The sequence below is a fragment of the Mixophyes fleayi genome, chromosome 11, assembly GCF_038048845.1.
Source record: "Mixophyes fleayi isolate aMixFle1 chromosome 11, aMixFle1.hap1, whole genome shotgun sequence".
Classification (NCBI taxonomy): Eukaryota; Metazoa; Chordata; class Amphibia; order Anura; family Limnodynastidae; genus Mixophyes; species Mixophyes fleayi.
In genome coordinates, this window is record NC_134412.1 from 26,482,899 (window position 1) to 26,499,750 (window position 16,852).

At 41.1% G+C, this 16,852-nt stretch overlaps 1 protein-coding gene across 1 annotated transcript; it reads left to right on the forward strand.

The window, feature by feature from the left end:
* Window positions 1-442: 442 nt before the first annotated feature.
* On the forward strand, window positions 443-16,112 carry LOC142107460 (GTPase KRas-like). Its single transcript, XM_075190896.1, has 5 exons — window positions 443-634; window positions 10,173-10,303; window positions 11,615-11,793; window positions 13,830-13,989; window positions 15,354-16,112. The coding sequence occupies exons 2-5, from the start codon at window positions 10,193-10,195 to the stop codon at window positions 15,462-15,464; spliced, it is 561 nt and encodes a 186-aa protein (XP_075046997.1). The 5' UTR covers window positions 443-634; window positions 10,173-10,192; the 3' UTR covers window positions 15,465-16,112.
* Window positions 16,113-16,852: the final 740 nt, after the last annotated feature.

Consider the following 16,852-nt stretch of genomic DNA (forward strand, 5'->3'; position numbering starts at 1 on the left):
TTAATTGGCTGCTAACAAAATTGACCCTAGTCTGTGTGTGTGTGTTAGGGAATTTAGACTGTAAGCTCCAGTGGGGGTAGGGGCTGATGTGAGTGACTTCTCTGTACAGAACTGCGGAATTAGTGGCGCTATATAAATAAATGGTGATGATGATGATACTTTATGTTCATTTTTTTTTATTCCAATTTTACTTTCTGGACTTTTTGGTAACACATAATAAAACCACAAGCTGACATTTATAATACTGTCTTACACAGCCGTGTAGAAGGTAGCACTCAGCGCCACATCACTACTGTCCTCTGCACACAGACATTGTTGTGGCACAGACGAGTAGTGACTGAGACAAAGGGGCGGGACTGCGGGCCGTCAATCACGCTGTACCGCCCGCTGATAGGTGCCTGCGAATAACAGGAAGTAGCTGACTAACGTCAGCGTTTGATTGGGCGCGTCCATGTATTCGGGGCTGTGGGCACTTCCGGATCGCTGGTGTCGGGCTCTGCGGGAGGATAGATGTAATGGTGCGGGATGGGAGTCTGTGAGAAGCTGTGACCCCCCGGGGGGCAGGAGCTGGGAGTCTGAGCGAGAATAAGAAGTAAACAGGCGGACAGAAGCCCCCGGGGAACCGAGCAGTCCGGTAAGAGCCGCCCCCCCTCTGCTTGTCTCCAGGCGGTGTGAGCACAGAATACCCCCCCAACCCTTCTCTCTCCCCATACTCCCACACCCCTCCCCTGGCCATCAGCTGTTCCCTGGCAGTGCAGGGGAGTGACGTCACTGCTTGCTGGGGTCCTGTCAGTCTCTGGGTGACCTGGACCTGAGTCACAGTTACGTAATGTATGTGTCACCTTAATCAGAAATAAATCAAAGTTCACTGGTTTGGTTTAGAATATGGCTGGGATATATACTCTGACTCCATGACCTGACTAGTCAGCACTTTTGCCAGCTAATACTGGAGCTACATTGCAATGCACTCTCACTCTATACAGCTTCCCAGGCCCTTGTGTCTAAGTGCACTCTCTTCCCTCTTAGATTGTAAGCTCTTCTGAGCAGGGATCTCACTGCTGCTGCTATGTTTCCATTGTGATAATGCCCTCTATGTAGAGGTTTGCAGGGGGGATCATTTTCACCCTGCTTTACTGTAAAGTTTTTCAACAAGACCTAAGCCACAGATGTGTTTTTTGTGCAGTGGTAGTTGTTGTTCATCTGATGGAGTTGTAGTGCACAGCCAAAGGGTGCCAGAATGATTAAAAATATTTAGTAATTGTTTTAACTTCACATATCCTTAACACTTTCCACAACACTATAATGGGTGTTGGCTGGTGTAAATATGCAACCTAAAAGGAGGTGAGGAGAAAAAAAAAAAAAAATATATATATATATATATATATATATATATATATATAAATTTCTATTTTGTTTTGAATGGTCATTTGCAAATACAAGGAATAGAATTTTGGCAAAAACAAAGGAACATACATAATATAAAGAAAATATCGCAGTACGTCCTGGGAAAATATATAACCTGATGTTGTAGAGAGATCGAAAAAGGGAGACCCTGGAGAAATTAACAAATGACCAATTTCTTTTAGAGATCTACAATTGATAGTAGTAACAGAATCAGCAGAAATAGGGTTAAATGTAGAGGAGGAGTGCAGGGTCAGGGGTGGAAGGGTGACTACAAAGATGGGGAAGATGTGGATGATCTCAAAATTAGTAATACATAGTTAGCTGAGAGTAATGGCGATGTTGGAAGAGGCTCCATTCACTGCACATGGGACGTTATAGGAAGTTGGGACACAGAATAGGAGAGATATGGGGGGGGGGGGGGGTGGTGTATATGTCCTGTTAACCAGGGGTCCAGACTTGGTTGCAAACATGCCCCCTTCAATGAAAGTAATAGGTTATTTCCTCCATGGCTGCAACATGCCAGACCTACTGTTTTGAGTGCGGAGAGGGACGGAGGGGAGGTTTATTTTATTTATTTTGGTACATTCGGAGCTACAATGGTTTTGGCACTTGCCCATATGTGTGCGATCAGTTTTCTGGAAAATTTGCCAGTCTTTGAGGGGTGCTATCACAACAAAAATATCCAGGGATCCTATGTCACAATGCCTCAAATGGAGTATTTAAAAAGCCATAAACGGAGGTTTTAATCAGACAGGTCTACCATATATGTAGCCTAGTGCCCCTGTGACCACAACACTGCCAACAGGTGAAGAGGTAGGAAATATTTTATTAAGTCTTGTTCGAGTATGATACCGGCGACAATAAATTTTGAGGTCCCTTATTTTCATTGAGAGAGAACTTTTAGCTATCCCCCAGTCTCATATCTTTCCATGCTTTGTCTTCTGGATGAGGTCCAAGGTTCTTTTCCCATTAACTTCATTAGCTCTTGGAGAGGGAAGGGTCGTATTGAGAAAAATATTATAACGTTGGGAAATCATGTTCTTGTCTAAGGGCTGGTGCTTAGAAATGTTTCCAAAAGGGGTAAGGTGCCGGGGTACATGAGATGGGACAGAGAATGTAGAAAATGGTGAATTTGGAAAAACTTATAGGTTTGAGTACCTGGGATGGAGACTTCTGTTGAAACTCTGCCAGGGATAGCCATTGTCGGATAAAGTAACAGGCTGATTCTATGTTGAGCTGGGAGGTGGAGTCAGGGCCGGGTATAAGAGGCAATGATTTCAGAGAAATGGGTAGGTAGTAAAGTTTAATGTCGGGGAGACCCCGGCGGCCTCTGGGGATCGATCTTTAAAGGTCATTGGCCAAAATCCTTGGGGACCTTTGGTCCCAGATAATATTCCCTCCTTACTGGTCTTCCCAAAATCAGACTTGAACTGCTACAATCTATTTTGCACGCAGCGGCTAGATTGATTTTCCTTGCAAACCGTTCTTCCTCTGCTGAGCCACTCTGTCAGTCTCTACATTGGTTGCCAGTTTTTCAATGAATCCAATATAAAATTCTTCTACTAACATACAAAGTCATCAGCAAAATTGTACCAACATACATCTCCTCACTTGTCTCAAAATATCTCCCAACTTGACACCTCTGTTCTGCACAAGATCTGCGTCTCTCTTCCACTCTCATCACATCCTCCCATTCCCGGTTACAGGACTTTTTTGGGGGCTGCACCCACTTTGTGGAATTTCCTCCCTTGCACAGTAAGACTTTCCTCGTCTTTAATCCTTCAAGCGTTCTCTTAAAACCCACCTCTTCAGACAAGTTTGATATCTTAATCTCCCTAGGTTACCCTATTACCACCCTTTACACAGCTAACACACGACAACCCTCTGATTAACATAGTTGTGACTGATCACACAGCCCACTCAATACTTTTACCTTTGCATTCTAGCTGGTCCATTGTGCAATATGATGTAGCACATGCCCTTGTGTTTCAAACTCCCATTGTCCCATAGATTGTAAGCTTGCGAGCAGGGTTCTCTTACCTCTCCGTCTGTATGTATTACCCAGTATTGTTTTATTAATGTCTGTAAAGCGCTACGGAATTTGCTGGCGCTATATAAATAAATGTTGATGATGATGCTGAGGGCCTTTTGGATATTTGCAAGGAGGGCGGAGGCAGGCACAGCTGGAGGTAGAATTTGGAAAAGGTAATGCCAGTTGGGTATAATAATTTTAACAGCTATGATCCTGTCCATCCAGGAGACAATAAGGAGAATTCAGGAGGCCAAGTTGGCTTGTATCCTGGAGAAGAGAGCTAGGAAGTTCTCGTGGAAGAGAAGATTACAATAGGAGGTGTGGAAGAACCCTAGGTGCTTATTCCACCTGGGCAGCCATTTGAAGCTAAAATAGTTTTTTGTGTCTCGGCTTCCCGAAGAGTTGTACACCACACACCCTTGACTATAACAATAGTTATAACTTCAATATCTTCAACACCCGCGAGTTCGGCGTCTTCAGCGCTTAAATTTTAAAGCGACGCTGCCTTGTAAAGGGAAACTTCCCTTTGACTGCCCTTACTGTAAAGAACCCCTTCCTTTGCTGGTTGTGAAATTTCCTCTCCTCTAACCTTAGGGGGTGACCACATGTCCTGTGTATGGTCCTTGGGTTAAAAAGTTCCCATGAAAGCTCTCTGTATTGACCCTTAATGTATTTGTACATAGTAATCATATCTCCCCTTAGACGCCTCTTTTCTAAAGTAAACATGCCTAAACTGGCTAACCTTTCCTCATAACTTAATGACTCCATACCCTTTATCAATTTTGTCGCCCTTCTCTGAACCCTTTCTAGTTCCAAATGATCTTTTTTATAGAGTGGTGCCCAGAACTGTACTGCATTTTCAAGATGAGGTCTCCTGTTTGTGACCCTTTGCTTGACTTCTGATTCTGCTTGAACTCCAGTGCCCTTTGACCTTTGCTTGTATTTGGACCATCCATGTTTGCAGCCAGCCCTGACCATTTGCCTGTCCTTTGGTATCCTGCTTGCTTGTTACCCATGACCTGCAGCCTGTATTTGACAACTGCTTCCAGTATTCCGGTTACCTTCTACTTGCACTGCGGCAATTTAGATAAGCTTCTACTACCCTTTGAGCGTAAGTCCTGGGGGCATCTGAGTACCTGCGAACAGTAACAGTTCTACGAGAAAGGCAGCTGCGAATGGTGAAGACCTCTGTTAGCCTGGTTCTAAATGCTCCTCTAATAACTACAGTCCTAACAATAATATGTTCTTTTTAGATATTTTTAATACATTTTATATGGGTTATAAGACTAATCTCAATTTTAGGATTGGTGTATGATCTGTTTATTTAGCAATGCTATTTGCATTATACTAATTGGATGTTTACAGTTCAGTTTTTTATTAGAGATCAACTTTAGTTGGTCTTTAGTTATTTATAAATAAAAACAGTTTAATCAAAATGCATTGATTCTGTTCATGGCATGTCTACATCATGATGGCTTATTTCAAAATGATGCAAGTATCTACATCTCAAATAGCTCTAGGTAGTTTAGAAGAATAATTACTCCTCCCTGCATGTATCCTTCAGGCTGCAGTTATCCCGAGGCTTCGGAACTACAGTATAAACAAATATGTAAAGGCTTGTAATCCTTCCTCCCCCTCATATTGCCTTATCTCGCTATCCCCTTCCTTTCTTTCTGAGGAGATCCGCTTCTCTCACTGTTTATCTGTTTATTATCTGTCCACAGCGGATTGTCACTGCGGCGTACTTGGTAAAAACCAAAAAACCAACAAAAGCATAGTGTTGTATGTGAAGAGATGCAAATGTAATGGCATAAGAAGTACTAGTAAATGTTTTTGTTTTAAGGCTAATTACTCATGTATTTAGTATACCTGATCTATGCCCACAGGACTGATTTCCTGTGTTTGGGTTTGGTTGGGATTGAGTGGTATCATAATCATCATTTATTTATATAGCACCACTAATTCCGCAGCACTGTACAGAGAACTCATTCACATCAGTCCCTGCCCCATTGGAGCTTACAGACTAAATTTCCTAATATAGACTCACACACAGACAGAGAAGGAGACAGGCAGAGACTAGGGTCAATTTTTGATAGCAGCCAATTAACCTACTAGTATGTTTTTGGAGTGTGGGAGGAAACCGGAGGACTCGGAGGAAACCCACACAGACACAGGGAGAACATACAAACTCCACACAGATAAGGCCATGGTCGGGAATTGAACTCATGACCCCAGTGCTATGAGACAGAAGTGCTAACCACTAGGCCACTGTGCTGCCCCTATCATTGATCATTATAAGAAGATACTTGACCATGTAAAGTCATGTGTTAAAAGGAACCAATGAGCGTAGATTGGTTTGTTTTTTCTTTTATTGCACTGAACACATATTTGCATGTAAATTAGACTTTGCTGTGCTTAGCCAATTACCCAATAAACCACCATCCCCATTTGTGACATGGTTTTGACTTGCACTACCTGAAGAACCGTTCATGTGCCCAGGTGATGGGCAGAGTAGGAATATGTTATATTTCGGTCCTCTTTTTTTACTAGGTATCTTATGTCAGTAAAGGCATACATTCTAGTAAATGTCTGTCCACTGCAGTCCTTTTAGGTGACGGGACATTTGCAAACGAAGGTCAAAGATGTTACACCTGCCTTCCACTAATGCACTTGTTCTTGTCAGCTGCACAGCCTGTGTAGTTTTGTAACGTTTTCCATCCGGTAATGGGGTCATTAAGCAGGTTACCTGATGGAAATACTTACAACACTTGATGGCTGTACATCAGTCTTCCTCAAAATAAGGGTCCTCTCATTTGTCTCAAAAAGAGACCACAATTCATTATCACCTGTCTGGCAGATAAAGGCTTTCTTTCTTGGCTAAGGATACATGTTCATGTTAGAACTTTGAGAAGGGGGAGTATTGTAGTGAAGAAAACTGCAAATACCCATCATACAGTTACATAGAGGCGTTTACTACAATTAGTAATCTAAACTGTCACTTTGATTGGGATCTTGCTCCCCTTCGATCTGCACTTAAAGCAGCCGCTAGGCTTATCTTCCTGTCTCGCCGCTCCTCTTCTGTCTCCCCCTTCTACCAAGCCCTTTACTGGCTCCCCTTCCCCTACAGAATCCTGTTCAAGCTCCTCACACTCGCATACAAGGCCCTCGCCAACTCCACTGCTCCCTACATCTCCACCCTCCCCTCTATTCACGCTCCATCCCGCCCTCTCCGATCTGCCAATTACCATCGTCTCTCTTCCCCTCGTGCGTATCCAAGACTTTGCCCGTGCTGCCTCCCTCCCTCCATCAGAACATCCCCCAATCTGTCCAGTTTTAAACAGGCTTTAAAAACCCACCTTTTTCTCAACGCCTTCCAGTCTCCCACTTAACTTCCTACCTTATCTTTTGCTTCTTCCCCTTCCCCTGACTCTGCCTCCGTTCCCCCGTCTCTCCCTCTCACCCCTGTGTCTGTCTGTCTACCCCTTCCCTTAGATTGTACGCTCCCTTGAGCAGGGCCATATCTCCTTCTGTTTCCACCACTTCTAACTCTGCTCTCCAGCTACCTAGCCCTCCTCCTCGAGGACCCTCTGCCCTCCGACCCCTCCCGCTTCTCTCACCCCTCTGGGGGTCTCCCTGTCATCCGCACCCTACCTCTTGGGCTCTGGCGTATGCAGATCTTCCCTAACCCTCCCCCTCTAGCTGTGCTTCGAGCTTACTGAGTTACTGTGCTTATTGTTTTCTGTACTGTGCTGTCTCCCATCGTATTGTAATCGTTTGGCCCTGTACGGCGCTACGGACACCTAGTGGCACCCTATAAATAAAAACTAATGATGTTGGCACTACACTGGGAGCAGCGTTGATGCAATTTACACAATGATTTGCGTGAATATTATTGCAGGAATAAATGACCAGAGATTTGTAGCAAGGGGATCTCCACTTTTAGCAGCAGAAACACATATCACTATCTGCTGAAGTTTATTGCTGTAATTTATGAAAGTATTTACCCTTACAGCTGCTTTGAAGGTATTTGAAGAGCTTACGTGTAAAAACTATGAACAGCTTAAGTGTGGAGCCGCTCTTGTATGCAGATGAAAATGATCTAGCTCGTCACAAATAAATGCACAAGGCAATATCCAAAATCTCTTTAAATATGTGCAAAAATAATAGTAGATTCAGATCTATTTCCATTGAACATGCTGACTCGTTTCTTCACTTGCTAGTGATTTCATCAGCGTAGTAGTTTAGAATGGAATGACATAAAGAGTCTGCCGACACTGTGATTTAATCTGGTTAAAGTGCGGCACCATGCAGCAAGAAATTTCAGGTTTAAACTGTGTATACTAGAATTACAAGTCGGTGGACACGTGGAAACAAATTGCCAAATATCTCATGGATTGGATAGCTGCTTTGTTTGTGGTGTTGATGTTTTGATTGCCAGTTGGTGTTTAACATATTGAACTAGCAGACAGCCTGCATCCAACCACATGGAGCACAGGAGAAACGTTTCCACCACTGGAGTTTCCTATACACTGGTTTGTTTAATGCTATTTGGCGTCCTTTAGAATGTTGTTTGTAAAGTTTCTTCTGACCTAATTAAGCATTCAGGGAGTGGATTCGCACTAGATTCATTATTTATCATTCCACCTTTACATTACCTGTCATTAAGGCTACTCCTTCTCTTTGCGGATATTGTGTAATATTGTATATGCAATTAGCTAATATGAATTTTAATGGTTATACAGTAATAAACTTGACACTTTTTTTTTTTTTAGAGGGTTAATGTGATGTGTATTTTCTGCTGGAAAGTGATCGGCCCTTGTGGAATGTGTATCCTAGTGTTTTCTGAGGCTTTGCAGCTTCCAGCTGCAACCAACTTTGTAATTGCCTGTTTTTTGTTTTATTTTATGTGACTAATGGGTTTGTATGGTTTTTGCTTAGCCTATGCAGTTTTACAGCTTGCTGCTGTAAGCTTAATATGCTGGTGGAGAGTAACATGATATATTTATGGGGCCTTATGAGTGGCCCTTGAATCCCCAGTTTTTTGTGGAGAAGAATCAGGCCACCAATAACTGAGTCAGGTTAAGGAAAAAAACCAAAAACGGACGAGGACCTATCCACATTAACAGGTTTGGTTTTACCAAATACATGGATTCCACATCATACTAAGTAATTGATCATGATAAGCGACATACAAGTTTTGTGAATTATATATTATAATGTAAAAATCACTCAATTAATATACTTGCTGTGTCCCTGACCACGTAATACTGACCACCAGACCTGTTCTTTCTTATATACGAACCCTATGCCCACAGTGTTCTAGCTTTGTGTGCCAACATTGTAAGTAGTTTGTCAGCACAGTGTGCATTGTCCTTCACCCACCACGGCAGCAGCCGCGAGTAAGTTTGGTCTGAATGTTCAGCGTTTATAATTTCCTGATACAATGTTTCATAATGCTAAAATTCTGATTTATGGTGTCACCAAGTTTTTCATTGAATGTAGAATTGCATCTCTGGCCCGTGGGACAACATTGTTATAGAACACTAGCCAGGTCCACATTGTTTACACTTCCCATGCACAAAGGTTTTCCAATTGATTCCCTGCTGAGATTGCAGGGCTTTAAGTATATGGCTGGGGAATCTGGAGAGACTATAGAGCACACAATTACAATCTTTCTTGTGACAACTGGAATTTGACCAGTTGTGCAATAGCTGGCAAATCAAGTTGGTCCAGTCATGAACTAACCTGCTATATAGAATATGGGATGTTGCCAGTTGCACACCACTGAAAAGCACCTTCCCTGTATTTTCCACCACAGTTCCATCTCTCTACCATTCTCAGTAGGCACGCCACCAATGAGAACACTAGCCATGTGTGCCATCCTCTGCCATTGAACACCTTCTGATATACCACTGTCCTGTAACTGTGTTGCAGTAATGATGGCTCTGCTTTTGGTATGTATTTTTGACGTCCATATGGCCATGTTGGAAATACAAATATTGAAGTCTCCTCTGTCGGTTAATTATAACTTAAACTAAAAAGGACAAGCTTTTCTTACATTTATAGACATTCCAAAGTTCCTTCTCCTTCAATGACTATAACACAAAGCCTTCTACGCACAACAAATATTACAAAGCACAAAATACACATAAAAATACAACGTGGATGCAACTGTGCCAACCAAACAGTACATGGGACCGTTTCAATTAAAATGTATGTAATTCTATTTCAATTAAATATAACTTATTATAAATATTTAAAAAAAAAAAATTACATTTGAATTCACAAGTTTCAACATCAACCATAATTGTGTTCTTGTTTGTAATGACCTCTAATGTCTCCAGTTGTAACTCCCAACATGTTTTTCTGCATCAGGTCTACTGTTACGTGTATCTATTCCACCAGCCTTGTTTAATCTACATCCTTTCTGACCCTTGCATATAGTTTACTTGAGTAGTGCTAAAGCTGTGTCCATAGGAGTCCAAGCTGCTTTGAATACTATTCTCCAACTAGAATATCCTGATAATATGGCCTGCTGACAATGTCAAAAACAATGGCCTTTTCTGTTCTGCAGGTCTGGTTGCTGCGATTACACACTAAATAGGGATTTTCTAAAGATGTTTTGTGTTTTAAAGTAGAATTGGGGAGATATCTTCATTGCTCTAACAAATATTGGATGAAATTGCCATTCGGAGTACTCACCTTAGTCTGTTTTTTTTTTTTGGTTTTTTTCCAGGCAGGATCTGTGCAAGTGAAATGACTGAATATAAACTTGTTGTGGTCGGTGCTGGAGGCGTGGGCAAGAGTGCTCTGACCATCCAGCTCATACAGAACCACTTTGTTGATGAGTACGACCCCACTATAGAGGTGAGTAGAGGCATCATATGGTAAAGAACTACTGTTCCTGACCTTCTGAGAGGCCCTAATGGAGTGCAGTTATCAATAGCTTGTAGTTCTGCTTTTAAACCTTGTTGCTTGATGAACAGCCTTCATCAATAAACTGTATATATTTTAAGCAACACTTCCCAGTGTTTGTATCTCTGGGTATATCCAAAAGGAGAGCTATGACACTTGATGTACACTCGTTTCTTTTAAGTGGCCTCCTCTTTCGTGCTCCTGGATGCAATTTGAGGGTTGGGGGCGTACTGCTTTGTTTTGTAGATTACTGCATTTGTTTTATCCTTAGGCTGTATCCAAATGTTCTCTCTGGGCTCTTGGAGAACAATATGTCCTTGATATAATGAAGCATATGTAGAGTTGTAAGTGTCATGTACTGGGTACAAGAATATGTTAATCATGTATCGGTTTACGTTCATCCTGATAATGTCATTGGAGTAAGGCTAAATTTGCCATCATTTTGGATGCTTTGAAGCACCTGATGCTATTCATTATTTAACTACTACATGCCAAACGTTATAGATTACAATAAGGTCTGATTAAACGAAGAATTTGAAAAGCATGCTGTAGATAATATAATGATTATGTTCACTGAAGTGTAACTATGGTTTCAGTGCATTTTAGGTGAATTCTAGTGCTGTATTACACATGCAAAAAACAGTTTTGTTTTTTAGGTTTAATGAAATACCATTAATGCCCCAATAAGGTGTTTAAAACAATAAAATAATAATAGATAAATAAGTCAGGTAAGACATGAGGTGCCTAGGAGACAGGTTTTCATGGGAGAGTAAATGGTAGAAGTTGAAACATTGCAAAGGTAGAAATTTATTGTTACGGTCACTTTCTCCTTTATATCTTTCCGTCATCTTCTCTAGGCTGGGTCTGTTTTTCACCTTTCCTGTGTGAGCGGCAGTTCAGTTTCCCGCAGTCTAAAAATACAGCCACGCCAATGTGGGAAGCTGCATTTTGAAGTTTCTGAGCTGATCTGACTTCTGCACAGGCTCTTGCAAGTTTCACTGAAGATTCAGATCTCTGGCTTTTTCAGTGTAGTTGTGTCCCTCCCCCCAATTAAAAGTGGAATCTGGAATCCCCAAGTCCTTATTCCAATCCTTTACTTTGTTCACATGGACATAAGCCTTGTTACTTCTCTGTAGAAAATGCTGATGAATGATATACCCTATTGTATAAACAAGTGGCACCGTATTAAGGGCTGACCATACTTTATCAAAGATGATTTATATTTCATGGTGTGTGTTTTGTTCTCCTCTTCCACCATTGCAGGATTCGTACAGGAAGCAGGTTGTGATAGATGGTGAAACATGTCTCCTAGACATTCTGGACACTGCAGGTCAAGAGGAGTATAGTGCAATGAGGGATCAGTACATGAGAACCGGAGAAGGATTTCTGTGTGTCTTTGCTATTAATAACACAAAGTCCTTTGAGGACGTCCACCACTACAGGTTAGAGGCATTGGGATGATTTTACTTTATGTGCCTTAGGCAGATACAGACATGACGTGTCTACATTTAGCATGGTTCTTATTTGTAATACAGACATATGTCTGTTCTATGCAGGGAATAAAAAGAAATCTTCAAAAATACTAAAATCGAGCCAGAAATGAAAGTAATTTGTGTTACTTAACTGGGCAACTTGGTACATGGCAGAATGTTCAGGCTCAGTGGTTCACTTCACTGACTGAAAGAACAGCAATGAGACTTCTAGTAGGATCTCACTGACTTCCTAGGTTACTTGCACTTTTTTTTTTTATTTAATTGCAAGCTCTGTTGGGCAGAAAAACTGAACTGTAAAAAAAAAGAAATTAAATAATTGTTGTCCTGACTGTATAAACTTGCATGCACTATACAGCAAAAGTAAAAAGGGAAGTGCCACACTGTATATCTAGAACACAGATGCCCACCAACAAACAACAATCAGACGGCATTTTATGGTTTAGTTGTATTGGGCGTTGGGTAATGCTCGGTGTGCCTTAGATTCATTTCTCATTAAAAACAAAATATGAAATTTTCTATCTTACGGTAGTATAGTGAAATAAATGTCTTTAAGCGCATTATATTTGGCAAATAAAGACAAAGGGTGTTCTCATAGTTTCCTTTATCCAAACGATGCAGCCCTGGAAAGTTGCTTCCACAAAATTGTTCTACCAAATATGTTATTTAAGGCAGAGGTATAGGGCCTACAAAGTACCAGGTCTCCCTATTGTCAACATTGATAACTTCAGTCAGACTTAACAGCATTGATCGATGCAGTGTAGCCTGCCCCTAACAATTAACTGCTGACAGACAGGAGAGATCTGAGGCAGCAGCCTGTACAGTGGGGTAAATGAAAGCCATGATGATGTCACCACCATGAAGTAACAGGATTTCCTGGGGGAGGGGGGAGTTTGGGCTTCTCTGGAGTAACTCTGGTCAGCCACTCCAGTGGAACTCAAGAGCGGAGTTCCAAATATGGTTTATGCGCCACAGCATGCCTGCACCACATTGAGCTGCCATTCATAAACAGCAGCTCATCCCTATGCTTGCCCATATGTTTACCATTGGTGATGTGCAACAAGAACTTGGAGGACAGGTGGAGAAAATGTGCTGTACTGATAAATACCAAGTTTATAAACATGAATGCCAGCTTTTCTAAAAGTCCCAAAATGAGATCTTGCACTTTTCCTTCTACAGATCTGATTTTCCAAAGGAATTGTATATAAAAGTGCCTTTTTAACTTATACAATAACATTGGCACCCAAACCAGATTTGCTTAGGGTAGCAGGGAAGGTAACGTCCTTGTATAGGGTTTACAAATGTTGTGCACATAGAAGAAACAACTCTGTAAATGCTTCTTTGGGTCAGAACATCTTTGTAGTCCTTCTTCTCCTGCTTATCCATATGTCCTGTTTTGAAATGGGTGAGGATGTTACAACATGTAGCTAATCTGATCACTGAACTGTCAACATCCTCGTCATTTTATTTATTTGGCGCCAACATATTTCGTAGCGCTTCCATCAGCACAGAGTATTTCAGATGGGTGTGCAGACCTCTCTGTTCATGTGATTTCCGTGAGGACAGGGGCATTGTCATGATATGGTAATGGAGGCAGCCAGAAAGTCAGACTCTAGGATAGACAGTGGAAGGAGCAGGGTCGCCGGTAGCACAGATTAGTGATTTGAGGCTCCTGTCGCATTGATGCAGGAAGATTGTGCTGTCCAGTATACACCAATATGAAACAAAATTTAAACGTTTGCAGACTGGCTTTATAAATGTCCCTCTTAGTGACCACTTCCTTTCATACTGAAAAGTACAAAAATATGCTGAGAGTTAGGGTCCTCTGGGGATAAGACTGAACACTTCAAGAAAATTATCTTTATATTGTGACATTTGAAAACGAAAATACTGTATATATGTTTTTTTCCTGCAAACCTAATTTTAGGTTTATTTTAGTCTTGTATTTCTCGTAAATTTAAAGCTGTGTTTCCACTTTATTTCTCCAGAGAACAGATCAACAGAGTAAAAGATTCTGACGATGTCCCCATGGTATTAGTTGGTAACAAATGTGACCTTCCATCACGGACAGTGGACACAAAACAAGCACAGGAGCTAGCAAAGAGTTATGGGATTCCATTCATAGAAACCTCTGCCAAAACAAGACAGGTCAGTTTCTACAGGCTTTATTTAAATTGTACAAACTAAATGTTAGGGGGTAAAAATGTGAGTGGTAAAGACACTACTGGAATACATTCTGCTAGGTGTTCTGAAACCTCATTTATTTGACACATTGAGTGTATGGAGTATATCTCACGCTTCTTACAACGCAGTTTATTCACCTTCATCCTTGACTTGCTGTTTCAAGAGTTTGTATTTCTATTTCACACAATACTGAATACTTATGACTGGGACCAAATGGGCAATTGTATGTGTGAGTCACACTTTAGTAACCATATAATACTGCATGTGTAAAGGCTCACAGGCTGGAATACTCGTCATATGCTAATATATAAATGTTGGTGTAATATAGTTTATATAAAATAAAAATAGCTAGCTATTATGTTGTGTAGAAATTTGTCTCGGCCTACTGTATCTGTCCTGTTGGCATTGGGGGACTTGTAGCTCACGAATGTATGAGACCAGTGCAGAGGATATTATATACAAACATGCACTATAGTATCTGCTATGTAGAGGGCTGTCATCTGGGGTCCTCACTGTCCTCCCTGGCAGTGAAGAGCTTTCAGAACTGGAGGACCGGCATGCCATAGACCAGTGTTGGCTAACGTGTGACACTCCAGGTGTTGTGACACTACAAGTCCCAGCATACCCTTCCAGCAATAAGCTGCTATATATTGGCAAAGCATGCTGGGACTTGTAGTTTCACAACACCTGGAGTGTCACAGGTTGGCCAGCACTGCCATAGACAATACTGTTGTAGGCATGTTTGCAATTTGTACGCTCCAGCAAAAACGGCTGAATCGTGGCTAAAAGAAACTTTTATTCTCGTCTTCCAACAAGATATTATTGAATTTATAAATTTTATTGACAAGAATTTGTGGCGTGTTTTTTAGGAAAATTTCCTGCAGCAAAATGTAAGAAGGGATTATGCCTATAAGTTCACCATTTATAAAACAAGCCGTAAACGCGCTGTTTTGGATACTGTTATCTTATATAAAGAGTGGTGACAGGAATGTAACCTTTTTAAACTTTGTAGCTTAGCTCATTGTGAGGGTCACTTTCCATTTTGTGCGTATCAAATGCTAGGTTTACACTAGCGTGACACTGTCATCTTGTGGGAAAAAGTTACAAGTACTTAAAATTTTCTCCCATTGTTTGGTGGGTTGTAAATTCAAGTGTTTATACATGTGGAAAGGATTGTGTAAGCAAAGATGACTTTCCCATCCTGTTGTTGCTGTAATTAGGGAAGTTATCTCGGGGATATTCCAATTCCTTTGCACAGCTAACCTGGTTTTCACTTTGTTTCCCCCCCCCACACTTTTTCTTTCTACTGGAATTTTCTTGACAAAAAGGGAGTTGAAGATGCGTTCTACACCCTTGTCCGTGAAATCCGCAAGCACAAAGAGAAGATAAACAATGGGAAAAAGAAGAAATCCTCCAAGAGGAAGTGTGTAATTCTTTAAAACAAGTGCCATCCTTCCCGAGCAACGCCAGTGAAACCACAAGCTGTGTGCCAGCTCAAAGCAAGCGGAACGCGTGGACTTTAGTAATGCAGTGGAGTGGGAATAATTGCCATGAGATTCAAGATTCCCTTCAATAATTTTTATTATAGGAAATGCATAACCCAGATTTGGGAGTGGGGGGTGGGGGGTGGGGATCTGTCTTCAGAAAACTTTTTGAAGTCCAAACTCTTGTATAGAATGAAAAAAAACACACAGTAATAAATGTACAAATGTTTAATAAACAGACTGTTGCAATATCCTCAGTACTTCTCTGCCAAGTAAGGACCTCCCCTAACAATCTCATTTGTCCAGGGGAGATGCAGATATGTGAGACCTGCCCTAACGTTTGCCCATGAAAGCATTTTAATAAATAAGGAACTGGTCAGCAGTATTTTAAACCTCGGCAAGACAGAGATTCTAGGAATTCTTTTAATGTGATGAAATGATAGTCGTGAATATTTGTCTGAAAATGGGAAACATGCTAGTAAGAAATAAAGAATTGTAATAACTGATAATGTAGGAGTTTTTTTGTGCTGTTTATAGCATAAAGGTTGAATACTCTGGGCACAGTGCTTGTGTTATACACTGTTTAATAAATGTCCAAGCCTATGACTATTCTTTAGATTTATTTTACAACCATCTTGAACCTTCTAAGTGAAATACGTGGATTTAATGCGCAGCGCATTCAAAAGATACAGACTTGTTTATAAAACATCCTTCTCCACTCTCTGTATTCATGTTTAATAGCCCTTGTCCAAGCTGCTCCGCATAAAATGTGATGACAGGTTCACTAACGGACCTCTGCATAGATATCCTTGATCCTTATGCAAACCAGACCTCCAAAGCACATGAATGTTGAAATAAAATGGATAAAACACCATAAACATGTGCTGCATCCATCCATTAGTTTTATTTCTTTTAGCGCACACGTGCATTGAAGGCCGGTTTGACTTGGGGAATGATGAACATACACATAGCAGACTCTTTACTGAAAGTGGCACAAGCATGTATGGAAGTTCTAAACCCTGTGTTTATTGCATGTCTACAACTTTACTCGTTTCACTGATCTCTCCCTATAACACTTACACTTGTGGTTAGGAAAGAATGGTGAACGTCACTGATTTCAACAGGCAGCTTCCAAAAGACTGTTCCACTACTCCCAACTGGAGGCATTTTACCAAATGGTTCCATCCACACATCCGTTTACATGCTTTTACTAGCGATGAAAAAGCTAATAAACCATTATTTGAGCTTCATGAATTGAAGGGTACAGATAAGCTATTATATAATTCTTTAATGTATTTTTTTACACCATGGAATAGTTACAACATGCCGCATATCGAGCACAG